This window comes from Centruroides sculpturatus, unplaced genomic scaffold, assembly GCF_000671375.1.
Source record: "Centruroides sculpturatus isolate CEXI.00-Female unplaced genomic scaffold, Cexi_2.0 scaffold1106, whole genome shotgun sequence".
Classification (NCBI taxonomy): domain Eukaryota; kingdom Metazoa; phylum Arthropoda; class Arachnida; order Scorpiones; family Buthidae; genus Centruroides; species Centruroides sculpturatus.
Genome location: NW_019385573.1, coordinates 247,943 through 262,886, shown reverse-complemented (window position 1 = coordinate 262,886; position 14,944 = coordinate 247,943). Strand labels below are relative to the sequence as shown.

Sequence of the window (14,944 nt, the reverse complement as noted above, 5' to 3'; positions counted from 1 at the left end):
AGGAATGAAAACCCGAAAAACTCAACGCGCTACTGATTTGTAGCGGATTTACACCTAAGTGTTCGATGATTATGGGCCCGTTAAATGGACATCGATACGAAACCTATTCTTAAAATCTATTTTCATGATTTAATGAAATATAAAATCGAAATTATGACACAAATTTCACGATATATTTTAAAAATTTATTACGTGACTTTGCCCATTACACAAGATATCATTTTTATTTTTCATTATATCATTACAATAACTAAACTAACACAGAGCCATAGTTAACACGGAGATTCACGATTTTGATGGAAGTAAGATGCGGAAATTACACTTTCCAGAACGTTGTAGGATATTAAACCACATACCAGTCGACCCCCCTATAAGATTGTTGATTTTTCCGTTTTATCTGAATTACATGTTGTACGAGTCACTTGTGTGCCGGGCTGTGAACGGCTCACATATTTGTAAAATCTAAGTGACTCGTACAACATGTAATTCAGATAAAACGGAAAAATCAACAATCTTATAGGGGGGTCGACTTGTATTTAAACTGTTGATCATTACAATTTGAAGTATATTAACATAAATTACATAAAACAGCAGTGTCGGTTGTTTGATATTTCATTTATTTATCTTGTTCAATTGCTACGCAGAGAAAATTAACATGTGTTATGCCTCACTTGAAACACATTCGCTATAATTGTTGTGGAAAGGCTGAAAATGAAGACTGAAAAAACATGGAAATACTTGAGGACAGTTTAGAAAATCATTCTTTCAGAGATTTAAAAAAAAAAATGTTATTTTTGGAAGAAAATTGCAATTTTTAATTACAAAAAATTGCCGTAATTACTGAAAGCAAGTAGAAGATTTCAAAGTAATGTGTAACAACTGCATGAATCAGAAAGTGTTTTCGTAAAATAATGAATGTATAAATTTTTACGCCTAATATAATCTTAGTCATAGCCATGAATCACTTCTGTTAAAAACAGCATCGTAATCTCCTGGAGTTCTATACGAAAATATGTACTATTGTTTTTCCTACAGACGAAAATATAACACTAGCGCAATTAGATTCATGAATATGGCCGAATCGGTTAAGGTGACATCTTACTTCTCTGGGATCCATCGAATCAGGGTGTCGGGCTCCGTCACTCACCACCCAGCCATTTTACCGTGGACTTGTTTAAATTCATGATCGGCATGGAAGAAGTGTCTTATTAGTGTCAGCAGAGCAGAAAGAATGAAAGAAAAGAATTGTGGCATCACTCTATCATGGACGTCCACATGCTGCTTGTAGACTACCTTTAGTGCATCATCTAAAGAAGATAATGAGGTCCGTGACCAAGGTTTCAAGTAATGTATTTTACAATTGCTACATTATTGCGGTTTCCGATCTTCAGAAATAGCAATGGACAATACTGTTCAATTATACTGAGCGTGATTAATAGGTACTTGCCAGTGTGCAAAGCCGCGAAATTAGTAAAAATAATTATTTTATGCGCTTTCGATTTTTTCTGTTAGCAACACAGAGTGAACTTGCCAGCGAATAGCGACAAATTAGCCTGGTCATCAACTTTGCTCGTTCCAATAAGTCATCAAGCGCGTGACAACTAAACTCGCTCAATGTTGTAACTGTGCCCTTAAGGATAATTTATATTTCGTGAGAAAGAAAATAAATTCTTTCTTTTTTCCAAAGATTCTTTTCCTGTAATGGCTCGTACTTGAAAATAACAAAAAGAGAAACACGATTTCGGTACCCGCAGTTCAAAATATGGCACCTCTTAGCTGCAATCAAAAGCGTGTAGGAAATCGTATCGAATCATAAAAATCTTTAATTATTATTTTATATAATCGTCAAATACGGATTCCGCTACGGATCACCCTCGAAAATACCTGGAGTTCTTCCTGTCAAAATTATATACAGGCTCCTCCAGCAGGTAGGGTGTCACCATAACCGCTCGGTCATCCTGCAGTTAGTATAGAAGAATCGGTATTAATGAGGATAAGGAAAATACCACACAGTTTAATACACCAATTATAGGACAATTTCCAAAAAAAAAAATCATTTCACAGTGCAATTGGCTTGCCTGTTGTCTAAGAATCCAATGGTTCAGTCTGTACCTTTATACTCTACATCAGTGGTTCCCAATTAGTGGTACGCGTACCCCTGGGGGTACGCGAAATTGCGTGAAGGGGTACGCGCGACAATCTAAAATCGGTCTATTTAAAATTTAAATGCATGAGATGAAGCAATCAAAAAAATAACACAGGTCTGCAAAAAAAATTTTCCAGCTGCATGGAATATTTTTGCTGAATTATATGTTTTACAGATCACAGATTCTAAAAATAACTTCCGTTACATCCCATCACGTAAAGATTTTTTGCAAAATAAAAAGAAATTTTTGATAAAAACTCTTATAATATATTTAGTTCATTGTAATAAATATTTTCTTACAACTAATCAACAAATTGTTTCTGATATTTATACACAATTTTAGATATACTCTTTTTTTGCATGAAACATTTTCTTCTTCTTTTTGATGCTTTTCCAAACTCGTTTCCAATTTCCTTCTCTGGTTTCTCGATTGAGCATTCAACAGTAGTCAGCTAACATATTGACATCCCATTTTCCTTTTCGCGTCTCTCGATATCACGGACATCCTGATGAAATCTTTCACCCTGTTCTTCATTGTAGGCTCCCAAGTTTTCGGGAAAATAGTCAACATGGGAGTGTAAGAAGTAAACTTTTAAGCTCATTACGCATCCTCGAGCTTCATACGCTGCTGCCAGCATGCGTTTTACAATGATTTTGTAGTCAGGGTGCTTAGTATTCCCCAAAAACTTATGCACTACATTCTTGAAAGAGTCCCGTGATTCTTTTTCCTTTTCTCCCATTGTTTCCAGAAATCTGCTTTATCTCCCTCTCCAAGTTTCAATTTGAAATACGCAAATTAAACTTTTTTCACTAATTCACTTATGTTTCTTTGTTGACTTTTCACTGTGTATTCACCACAAACATAACAGAAGCTGTCGGGAGAAATTACACAACCTCCGCGAGCCATATTCCAGAAATAAAAATACAAGCGCAGTAAGTAGCGTTCGAATGCTGGATATAAACTGTGTGTGGCATTAGATGGCCAGCGAGGTACTGAACTTAATTAGCTTGTTGAAACACGATCTAATCCAACAGCAGGTTGTTTATATTTATTTCTATTATCCCAGATAACATGCTGAAACATGCTCAGCCTCACCAATATTATTCACTATCAACTTTTAACCCGCTTCTATACGATCATGAATCTTTTCTCCTAACGCTAAAACTACTTAACCCATCTCCCCCTACCACTACTCTCTTCATCCATTAACATTTTTATTTATTTATTTATTACCAAGTCCAGCTATAATTGATAGAATTAATGTGAGAAGTCTTCGTTTTAAGTCTATTTTTTAAATAAGAAAAAAAAAGAATAGTAAATTTTAAGTTAACTAGGAATTTTACGCTAAATACAAACAAAAACTTAAGTGTAACAAAAAATTGACGAGATGGAGGTTTTTTGGTATTTTAAAGGTAATAAATGTAAAAAAAAACTTATTATATTTATCACTAGCTGTCTACCCACGGTTTCGCTCGCGTTATATCGAATTTTCTCGTGGGAGTAAGATATTTTCTCGCAGTAAAATGTAGCATATGTCCATCTCCAACGTGTAAGCTATCTCCGTGCCATATTTTATTAAAACCTGTTCGGCGGTTTAGATGTGAAAAGATAACAGACAGAGAGACAGAATTATCTTCGAATTTATAATATTAGTATAGATTAATATGAATTTCTGCTATAAGGGGTACGCAAGTTTGAGCTCTTTCTTGAAGTGGTACGCAGGAAAAAGTAATTGGGAACCACTGCTCTACATCAACAGTTTTTATTACAGTAGAACCTCGAAAACTCGTCCCTCGATAACTTAGCACTCCGGATAACTGGTCCACACCTTGGCAGGGCGAAAAAATCCTTAGTTAATTAATTTTCATTATAGACAGCTTTATAAAAGTATAAAAGCTCTCATAAAGTATTTTTCTGAGGTCTGTCTTATCAGGTAAATTACTGTACACAGTGTATTCATTAATTTTCATTTTCATGTAGTGGCTCTATGCCTTCATAAAGGACGTACTTTTCCTTTGTTTAAGGGTATTTGGGCAGTTTATTCTCTGTTATATTCTGTACAAGTAAATACTGTACAAGTACAGTACAGTATTTTCTGAGGAAATACTCGTACTTATTTTTTTTAACCCCATTCCCGATAACTCGGCATTTTCACAAACTCGGTCACCCTTCGGTCCACATTAGGTCGAGTTTTCGAGGTTCTACTGTAATGGAATTAGCCTGAGGCGTTTCTAGGAAAACCGCACTGAAATTAAAATTTTAATAAACCGTTTAAAACTATTTTTATCATCACTTCAGATGTTATACTTTAAAATAAGTATGATAAGGGATTTGTAAACTTCCTTATCATTGATAGTGACCAAGCCTCTGTATTAACAACTCAAACAGAACACGTCAGTGTTTAAGTAATTTACAGACAATGAACGTTTTCTCATAAAAAATTTATTTTAAATGTAAAAACGTTTTTATATTTTCTTTATCCATTTGTAAAATCGATGGTTTGACGTTCGAAGATTCAGATTTATACAAGATCTAAATCAATCTGAAATTAAAAACGATGTGAATTTAAAATAATTTTACTTTAAATTTAAGGAATAAAAAGAAAAAAAAATCCTACTAAAGCCATCCTTAATAAAGGAGAAATAAAAGTCATTCTAACTTCGTCATCAAAGCTTACAATTAGCCTTAACATACTTTCTAGTAATTGTTTCTTAAAACGAAGATAATCTTCTACAACTCCCAAACGTACATCGATAGGAAACAAATCTAAAGAAAATAAATTTAAATTAATTTCTAGGCTAGTTAATTTACGTACGAATAATAAAATTAATTCACCTGACCAACTTTCTGGAGATTGACTAGTCGAGGGAGAAATCTGAAATAATGGAAAAAACATTAAATATCTTATCGACAATACGAATATAAACATTTATTTTATGAATTTATTAGGTATACTTTATTATAATATCCTCAAGATATCGCGATAATTAACTTACAAGTTTAGATTTATTAAATTACTCGTGGAAATTCACTGTTCTTGTGCCAACAATCGCGGCAAATCATCGCATTGCTCTCGGGTTATTACGGTTAAAAATAAGAGTTAAAAAGATAATTTGTTATAAAAACTGGTTAAATTTAAAAATTATTCAGTAGTTCAATATTTAATTCATTATTCACGAGTTCAACATCAACACACCTATCACAAATACCTCATTCAATCTTCTGTTTAGCTCATTGCTCTGTAATTTTTGGAGCAAAATAAGTCTTTTACAAGCTTTAAGATTCAAGTAAAAATTCGTATTATACAAAAACTCTCATACGACATCATTCGCTACACTCAAAGAATAGAAGGATCAACAAGGTTCTTCAATACATTGAATGGTCACTATACTAAAGAGTTAATAAAGTACTTACTTTTTTAATATGTAATTCTTCTAACTTTTCGTAATACTAATAAAATTATTTAAAAATTAAAAAAATTATATAAGTAATCTTGTGTTTTATTGTATATTATGTAACAGACTGTACCTTGTTGTATTTAATACGGATTAATATGAGCATTTGTTTCAAATGTGTCGAGAAATGGTTCATTCGAAGAGAATTTTCTATACAAAAAAAAAAGTAGTTAAATTTTATTAAATATTTTTTTAAAATGGTATTTAATTTATAAAATTACCTTGTTGCGCTTCCATTGTCATCTTCGTCACTTTATTGTTTATAGTGTCTATCAAATTTTCAATAACAACTGGTGAAATATCGTCCCATTTACTTTCTGCCATTTTGACACAGATTTAATGATGTAAATTTCTGATTTTTGTTACTCAATTAACGAATTGTGAGCCTTATATTAAGGCGTTGGTAAAACACTAAGGCGTTGGTAAACACTCTGATAATAGAAATGCAAATTATTTGATTTGCATATTCTATTATCAGAGATGACAATCGACAAATTGAATAAGGTCATTTAAAATGTTATAAAATCAATTTAATTAATATAATATTAAATGCCACTGTTTACTTAAATTTTAATTATGTTTTAATAATTATAATAATAATTATTTGTTCATTTTCCTTCTAAAATTATGGTCTTGTAGCACTCCTTATTATTAAAGCACGAGCAATAACAGAAGGAAGGTTAAATGCCATGATATAAGACAGACATTTTTGTTTATATCTTTATTTAAACTTAATATTCTTTTAAAATTATAATTCCATATAATTTATATATAAAGATATAAATATACAGCGTTAAATTTCCCCAGCGGTTGAATTTTCAAGTAAAATTTTGTGTCTAAACCGCATACTAAAGAAGCAGTATGCATACTAAATTTGGTTAAGATTCGCCCAATTTCTACAGAAAACTCTGAACAGCTGCTGTGAATATTGAAATAATGGCAATTGAATAATATGAAAATCACGTAGCGAAGGTATTTGGCTCCTTTTTTTTGCAATTGGCTGTAACAAAGATGACCATTGGGATATTGAGGAATGTCAAGAGATGGTATAGGAAAATAGCTGCTGAGGAACTTATTCTTTTAGAAAAGTTAGCTGTGTCCTCGTTGCCAACCTTCTGTCGTGAAAATCCACTGAACAAACCCGAATTTCCCTCTAAAACTAAAAGAGTTCACCCTAAATACTGAATCGAGTTCTTCATATATAGTTTTGCTCCGGGTACAATGCGTATAAAAAATACAGTGTTTGTCTTTAGACGATTCAAATAAGAACAAATTTTCACTTTATTAGGGAGCATGTCGCGTGGATACAGTCGAGTAAAAGCATCATATTATGAAGTGGTAGGTGGTAAGTGATTTGAATTTTAGAAGTTCCTATTCGTCGCTGAAATTCCAACCAATATGGACAAACTTTACATTTCTCTCTACTCAGCTGATCAAATCTAAATTTAGAGGAAAACCCCTAAGTTGGCTTCACTGGCTGTGTCACCTTGATCATGAAGTTTAGGGGTTTCACTAGGTGATTTCTTAGAAATTTTAAGTAAAAATGACTAGAAAAGACAGATCACGAGAAAATTTAATAAAGATATAGTTAAAATAATTGTGGTAAAATCTCCTACACACCTAATAAAACATTTCCAAGTAACACGATGAATATATATAAACCAGATATTTATAATTTATTTTAAAATTTACATAAATGATTACGTAAGTTTTGATACAGAATAAAACATCTGTTAATGAAAATATCTGCTTTAATTAATGTAAGGGAGATATTTATCAATAGAGGCTAGAAAGATAGATTTTAGCTTTAAAAATGTCCAGTCGTGAGAGCAAAGATGATGAAATAATTGTTTCCAATCTTTATGAAACTTAACTAGAATTTTAATCGTAGACCTATAAATTCCCACGGTCGTTCGTCCATCTGTCTTTCCTTAACTTCAAGAAAGGAGTTAGATAGATGAAAGGCGAGACCAGATAGGAAACTATAGAGACACCTTACCAAGGAATATTTCTCTCTGAAATAACAGCCAAGTATTGTTTTTATAAAAACAGTTATTTTTACACAAACGAGTAATTGCATTAATTATTTTCCTGTTTGTGACGTAAGCAGAAAACAATGATTATATTGTTATTTATTATTTTCTGTTGATATATTCCATTATTCATAATCATAATATAGAATTATACTCGTAAATATCTTTTCCCCCCTTGCTTTTGCCTTAAGTGTCGTACAGGATTTTTGTAAAGGATGAAATGCGCTAGATTAATATTTAATTCAATCGGGTGTTACCTTTTGTTAAAACGGGTTTACGGGAATTTCCAACGACTGGTTTGATATTAGTGAAATTAATTCTAGCAATAAAAAAAAGTTAAAAATTGAAAAAATAAATAAAGAAAATGAGCTTAAAAATTGATAGAGAGCCTATTTCACCCGTGACAACCCTCTCCATTTTCAAGTAAATATAAAAGAACTGTTGATTTTTATAATAAAGTTTACCCCCTCTTCCAAAAATTTAGTTTATAGTTAATGTTCCTCGTAAATATCAACATAATTAGCAACGTAATATCCGGTTTTAGTTCTATTATTGAATAGCACCACACCGTTAACACGTGTTGAAAAATATCAAATACGTTTATCTTCGAAAGTATATATATATATATATACAGTCGACCCCTCTATAACACTGTTGAATATTCCGTTTTATATGAATTCCATGTTGTACGAGTCACTTAGATTTTACAAATACGTGTGCCGGGCTGTGAACGGCTCACATATTTGTAAAATCTAAGTGACTCGTACAACATGGAATTCACATAAAAAGGAATAATCAACGGTGTTATAGGGGGGTCGACTTATTTATATACAGTTTATAACAAGTATTTTTAGATTTAATTTGATAAGGTATTTTATTATACAGTAGAGCCTCGAAAACTCGGCCTAATGTGGACCGAAGGGTGGCCGAGTTTGTGAAAATGCCGGGTTATCGGGAATGGGGTTAAAAAAGGATAAGTATGCGTGTTTCCTCAGAAAATATTGTACTGTACTTGTATGTATTGTTTGCTTGAGAATACAACAGAGAATAAACTGCCCAAATACCCTTAAACAACGGAAAAGTACTGTACGTCCTTTATGAATGCATAGAGCCTTTACTACATGAAAATGAAAATTAATGAATACGTAGTGTATAGTAATTTACCTGATAAGACAGACCTCAGAAAAATACTTTATGAGGCATAAAGCTGTCTATGATGAAAATTAATTATCTAAGGTTATTTTTGCCCTGCCAGGGTGTGGCCGAGTTATCCGGAGTGCCGAGTTTTCGAGGCTCTACTGTATTACTGTGAGAACCTAGAGGCCAATATTTTAGGTTAAATAAAGTCTAAGTGTTTATCTCCATCCTCATTGTCGGATCGAAACACCTCTCTGGCGATTTACCAGTTAGATTGGTATAATTTTCGCGAGTTAGGACGCAATTTTTCCTTTATATCCTAACTGGTGTCAGGAATCTTGACTTAGACGGTTATCTTGCAATCTCTCTCTGTCTTTTTAACATAAAATCTTAAAAGTCCTGTATTGTACTGGACGTGAGTAACGAAATGTCTAAGCATCTCGTTACTCATAGCCATTGACTCAAGGTCAGCTTAGAGGAAATGTTACACGAATTCTACTGATATTGGCTTGTTAGAATGCTATTATATAAGTATATTTTATAATGTTTAATTAATAACATGATAAAATACACCATCCTAACAACTCTGTAACTGTATTTGTGTTAGTAGTTAACTATACTTCAACATAAATCCTTTTATTAAAATAGAAATATGTAGTCTGAATTTTAAATTAGTCTTGTAAAAGTTGATGCAATATCAAAATTTATAATTAATACACATAATTCTTTCTAAAATAGAAGTAACAGGAAAATCAAAAGATAATTTAAATCAATTACGTTTCGACCATCGATTGGTCAAGTAATTTAAAATAAGCACATTTAATTGGTTCATTTAAAAATAACGTTTTTAAAATCGACCAATCGCGTGTGAATATTTTAAATACTTCTTGACGAACCAGATTCGATCCTTATACTATCGAAAGTGTTAATTAAGGAGTCGTATATGTTTATTATCTCGTGTTAAAACATTGTATAATTCATAAAATATGTAAATCTTTGCTAATGAACTTATTTTTTATGTCTGCTACTAATTATCAGACATTTTGATATTATTTAATGACGTGTATGTTGGATCGATTCCAAAACTGGTTAACGTGTATCAAAACAGCTTATTCATCGCTTCATTTACTGCAACGTTATTACTGCTGCTAGGAGGAAGAAAATGGTTCGTGTTGCATCCTCATCCCTACTCGTAGATTACAATGTTCCGAATTGCAGCGACAAGGATTCGTATCTACTGGTGTATTACGAACTATTTCTAGTTGCTGTTGGTATATTGGTAACACTTTACACCTTCTTAACAATAGTCAACACTTTCTTTCAAGTGATATTCGTTCACATCCTCTTATGGATCTTTCCCTCTTCAGCTAAGAATTTTGGAAAATGGGCAGTTATCACAGGAGGAAATTCGGGTATAGGTAGGAGTTACGCTTTCCACTTTGCCAAACAAGGTACGAATGTCATCATAATTGCGAAAAATATGAAAACTCTGCGTAGTACCGCTGAAGAAATTCGTTGCAAACACCGAGTGCAATGTCATTATATTCAAGCAGACTTGACAAAGGAAGACGTCTTCAAAAGAATTGCTAAAGAGTTAGAAGGTAAAGACATAGGGATTTTGGTCAACAATGCCGGATATAACGGTAACATGCCTCGTCGCTTCTTATCCGAGACTGAAAGCAACGTATTGATAATGATAAACCTACACATGACGGCGGTAATACAAATGACGCGCCTGGTACTACCGACCATGTTGTCTAAAGGTAGAGGGGCCGTTGTTACGATATCTTCATTATCGTCTCTAAATCCCTTCCCTCGCTTGAACGTGTATTCGTCATCCAAAGCATTCGCGGATCGCTTCACCAGGAGCATCGCTTTAGAATGTTCAGGTAAAGGGTTACACGTACAATCCCTTGTTCCCGGTTACGTATCGACTCGTATGATTAAATTTGTGTTTATGAAAGTATTTGTTCCTAGTAGCGATACTTATGTAAAATGCGCAGAGAGAACAATAGGAATATTGGGTTATACTACAGGTTACTGGATACACGAAGTTTGTCGATATTTTCTTCTATATACCTCCTTTCTACCTACCTCATATCGGAAATATCTTCTATTACCATCATTGTTAAAAATACGTAAGCTTTTATTGAAGATATAAATGATGTATTGCAAATACTACACACTGTTATACATTTAAAAGTATATCATTATGTATTTTTACTATCTGTTGATATATATAACACTATATGCTCATTTTTTGTTCAATAAATACATATATAACCTGTGTAAAGTGGACTAGTCGAACAGGTATTTTTTTCTTTTTTTACACAGAAAACCGCTGCGATACGAAGTCTTCCCGTTTAGGCAAGTTATCGTTTAATTAATGTTCCGTTTTGAATAGGTTTTACTGTATTTATCAAACAATTGAAATACACTGCATTGCTCTGTTCTTTCTGCAAATGTGTTAGTGGCACGCACATTTACTGTACTGCTGCCACCTAATCACTTGCAGCACGAAAATACAGAATGCAAGTGACATTCAGTAGCCATTCGCACTCTTCAACCGATTACATGCAGATAGATGAGTAAAATATGTTGGTATATACAGTTACAAAAATCTTTTTTGATCAATATCACTTAAAATTGTTTCTTAAAATACATAAAAACATTAAGTTTTAATGCTGTTTAATGTTAAAATTGTTGATGGATCCGGTAAGGAAAAACTACGAATTTTCCTTATTGTCTTGTTTAATATAACTATCAATTATGTTAATATATTTAGAAATAAAGGGGAAAACTGCAAATATTTTTTTTATTGTACAGCTATTGTTACTGTTTTCTTACTTTTACAATTATTTTAAAGAGTAATTTATGTACAGTACCTCTAATATAGAGAGTGACATACAGACAGTAAAAATCTCTGGAACTGTATTTGTTCTTCTGTATTTGTTCTTTGTACATAATTTTATGAAAGGGATGTTAATTTTTGAAATTTATAACAAATACAGCATAAATTACAACAGTAATTCTTAGTAAGTAACGGAGTTTTCTTTTTTCATTATATTAATATCTGCTGATCCAGGAATACAATGTAACAGATGCCAGCAAATTTTCTTCAGGGAAAATTATTAAACTAGCGTTATTTATAGTGAAATTAATCACTCATTCTGTAATACATTTACTAAATTTCTCGTGTTCTTTTGCAAGACACAAAATAAATAAATTCTTGTAAACATTATTTTTATTTATTTTTTTCAAAACTTTCATGTCGAAAATTAAGAAACTGCAATGGAAATTTATAGGAAAGTTTGTGTGATTTATGGAAATACTTTAATCACTCTTCATTTATAATTAACTAAACTTCAAGTTTAAACAGAGAATATAATAATAAGGCAATTTAACTGTGAAGATGTGCCATTAAAGTGTTTATCTAGAATAGCCATAATTCTTAGCATACTCGCCTTTTCGTAAAATTGTGTATGTGGCCGGATTGTGCATATAATAAATCATAAATAGACTGTTTTGGTCTGTTAAATCGTAAGAGAAACGACCAGATTCTGCTGTATTTATGGAACATTTGTATAAACTGTCATTGTTAATAAAGCATTCGTCTATAACCATAGCTTGGACAATTAACTTATGCGTATTTATTTTTGGATATGAGAGTACATTAAAAACTGCATATCTATGGGTAGTTTTGCAGAAATATTTCTCTATATTTTTGTATGATTTCGTTCATCCTATTTGAAGCTTAACAACTCTCCTGCCTTTTGTCGAAAATTTCTGAAATTTTGTATATAGATTTATTTATTAGGGGGATTAATGCTATTTAATTTTAGTGAATAAACATTGAGGGAGTGGGGAGATAAAGGGAATCGTGTGTCGTATCTCGAGTAGGGTCGTAGGACTACATGACGATTTTACTCGTTATTAGCATTGACAATGTTTTATAAAGTTCCTCTGTACTTTAAAAATTATGCCACTTTATAATAATTAAAGATAAAGAAATTTTTAATAATAAAATACAGAAAAATAATACTATAAACGCAGCAATTATTTAAATATTATAGCAAGAGACAATAAAACGCGTTCATATCTATTATTTTCCAGGTGTTTTTATTCACAATTATCACATAATATCTTGAAAAGTTTTAGTTTAATTTCATACTAAATGTTTGTTTATTATTATTTTTAAATTACGGATATATTTTAAAACTTTTATATTTATTAAACAATAAACATTTTCGTTTCATTGTTTGTTTCTCGACAATCAAAGTTTTGGATAAGAATACAGGCTGTACGAGAATAAAGATCTTGAAAGATTTGTAGTGTTTAAACTATACAACAATGAGGTTTGTTGTATAATACTTCTTGATTGTATGAAATGTGTAGAAATTTCGATATTGCTCCCGCCAGTCATGCGACACACATCCTATTCTTAAGACCTTCTGATACACAGAAACAAGACCGTTTCTTATACTTGCTTGCTTCTATTGCAAATTCTGCAGCTTAGATGGTATACAATCTTTGTCTGTACATCCATTACGTACTGTTTCGTGTAATTTTAACACAACTGAATTGTCTGTATCTGTGTAAGCCACCATTTTCTTTAATACTACAACCAGCTCCGTGTACTAAAGTCTTATAAAGTGTTACTGATTATTATACAATGCACCCCATTTTAAACAGATTAAATGTAATAACGTGATGGATTCGTTTTGCTCTATATTCGTACATCCTGTACAATATCACAGTAAATAATTGCTCGTTAAAATTATTTTATTGTGGAGCAATAAAAGGCGATAATTGTACTTTTAGAAAGACGTTTATTTTCATTTAAAAGTTATTAAGTTATTAGTAATTATCGAACAGATGCAGTGAGTATTTAATAACAATTAGAACTTTTTTTTATTGCTCTTCGTGCAATAAAAATTATGTAAAGTATAAACAATTCGCGAGTAGAAAATAATATAAATACGAGAATTGAACACGACATTCATTGCACAACTGCAAAAATGAAGTCGGTACTTGCAATTGCTCTGATATTTCTACTGTTAGGTGAGTTCTTCTTGGTTCTTCTTCTATTCTTACGCTTTTTATCTATTTTCTTATAGTTTTTCTTATTCAATTGTTAATTTATACAATTTTTGAGATTACCTTTGATCCCAGGATTTCTACTATTTCTACAACAATTAGGCCTATATAGGATTTGTAAGATATGTGTTAGTAAATTTGTAGCAAACAATATGTTAACAGGAGTTTACATTAAAAAGTATTTACGTAAAATTTGCTTTAATTAAGAAAATTCTTTATTAATGTACGGTTTTAGGAATGGAAGAAGTGCAGGCGAAGAACGGATATCCCGTGAATGGACACCGATGCAAAATTGGGTGTTCAAGCCTGGGAGAGAGTGATTATTGTAAGAAAATATGTAAAGAAAAAGCGGGTAGTTCTTACGGATATTGTTACGCGTGGGCTTGTTACTGCGAGAATGTTGGTAAAAACGCCGTTTTGTGGAAAGATCCAACACTGGGTCCTTGTATTCCAGAGGGAAAATGATCCTTATCATTTTAACAACATGATAAATGTCGACGTCAAACAACTAATTATATAATTATTGTACGAGAATTTTAAAGCTTCCCAGAAATTTATTAAAATTTAATTTTAAAAGCATGGACATGCGAATTCATTCTAGTTACTTATGGCTGTTATGTATAGAAAGTACGGCGATCGGTTAAAAAAAATGACCTCCCCCACACTTTTACATTTTTGAACTCGGAGGACCTTGAAACGTGAAAAAATGCAAAAGAAATTCGTGAATGACTTCGTTATATATGAATGTTAGTGTAAGAGTGTGTGTATAAGAAGATACCAAAGGGGCTGTATATGATATGTCGATTGACTTTTAACCACCAAGTCTGCATAGTCGCACCCTAACGTTTCCAATGATTCTATCTAAGACCGGTGTTGAGCTGTTAGCCGCCTGCCTGCCTGCCTGCTAGATATCTGGCCGTCCTCCCCCATTATGTGAATCGCGAGTAGATTTATAACGCATGAAACGTTTAAAATTTACAACCACCCTGTCGCGTCCTTTGAGGTATACTAATGACGCGACAAAAGAGCCATTTGACATTGAATGGTATCGGCATCCTCGTGATTTGGCAGTCCG

General features: G+C 32.2%; 3 protein-coding genes across 3 annotated transcripts; 2 read left to right on the top strand and 1 right to left on the bottom strand.

Annotated features, from left to right (window-relative positions):
- Nucleotides 1-4,538: 4,538 nt before the first annotated feature.
- LOC111640231 lies at nt 4,539-6,005 on the bottom strand. The gene is made up of 6 exons (XM_023386232.1): nt 5,824-6,005; nt 5,676-5,752; nt 5,562-5,597; nt 4,983-5,022; nt 4,765-4,913; nt 4,539-4,689 (listed from the first exon to the last, which is right to left on the bottom strand). Exons 1-6 carry the CDS (start codon nt 5,924-5,926, stop codon nt 4,669-4,671), a joined length of 426 nt encoding a protein of 141 aa, XP_023242000.1. The 5' UTR covers nt 5,927-6,005; the 3' UTR covers nt 4,539-4,668.
- A 3,669-nt stretch (nt 6,006-9,674) lies between these two features.
- Nucleotides 9,675-11,086, top strand: LOC111640230 (very-long-chain 3-oxoacyl-CoA reductase-like). Its single transcript, XM_023386230.1, has one exon. It carries the CDS (start codon nt 9,935-9,937, stop codon nt 10,931-10,933), a length of 999 nt encoding a protein of 332 aa, XP_023241998.1. The 5' UTR covers nt 9,675-9,934; the 3' UTR covers nt 10,934-11,086.
- A 2,527-nt stretch (nt 11,087-13,613) lies between these two features.
- LOC111640232 (alpha-toxin Cn12-like) lies at nt 13,614-14,450 on the top strand. The gene is made up of 2 exons (XM_023386233.1): nt 13,614-13,833; nt 14,105-14,450. The coding sequence occupies exons 1-2, from the start codon at nt 13,791-13,793 to the stop codon at nt 14,332-14,334; spliced, it is 273 nt and encodes a 90-aa protein (XP_023242001.1). The 5' UTR covers nt 13,614-13,790; the 3' UTR covers nt 14,335-14,450.
- The last annotated feature ends 494 nt before the right edge of the window (nt 14,451-14,944 follow it).

What these genes read in the sequence shown, in the direction of transcription:
- LOC111640231 (XM_023386232.1), bottom strand. Translation starts at nt 5,926, where the DNA reads ATGGCAGAAAGTAAATGGGACGATATTTCACCAGTTGTTATTGAAAAT. An exon ending in TCCGTATTAAATACAACAAG is followed by an intron (nt 5,598 to 5,675) that starts GTACAGTCTGTT and finishes TAATTTTATTAG; the next exon opens with TATTACGAAAAGTTAGAAGA. An exon ending in ATCTCCAGAAAGTTGGTCAG is followed by an intron (nt 4,914 to 4,982) that starts GTGAATTAATTT and finishes TATTTTCTTTAG; the next exon opens with ATTTGTTTCCTATCGATGTA.
- LOC111640230 (XM_023386230.1), top strand. Translation starts at nt 9,935, where the DNA reads ATGGTTCGTGTTGCATCCTCATCCCTACTCGTAGATTACAATGTTCCG.
- LOC111640232 (XM_023386233.1), top strand. Translation starts at nt 13,791, where the DNA reads ATGAAGTCGGTACTTGCAATTGCTCTGATATTTCTACTGTTAG. An exon ending in TCTGATATTTCTACTGTTAG is followed by an intron (nt 13,834 to 14,104) that starts GTGAGTTCTTCT and finishes GTACGGTTTTAG; the next exon opens with GAATGGAAGAAGTGCAGGCG.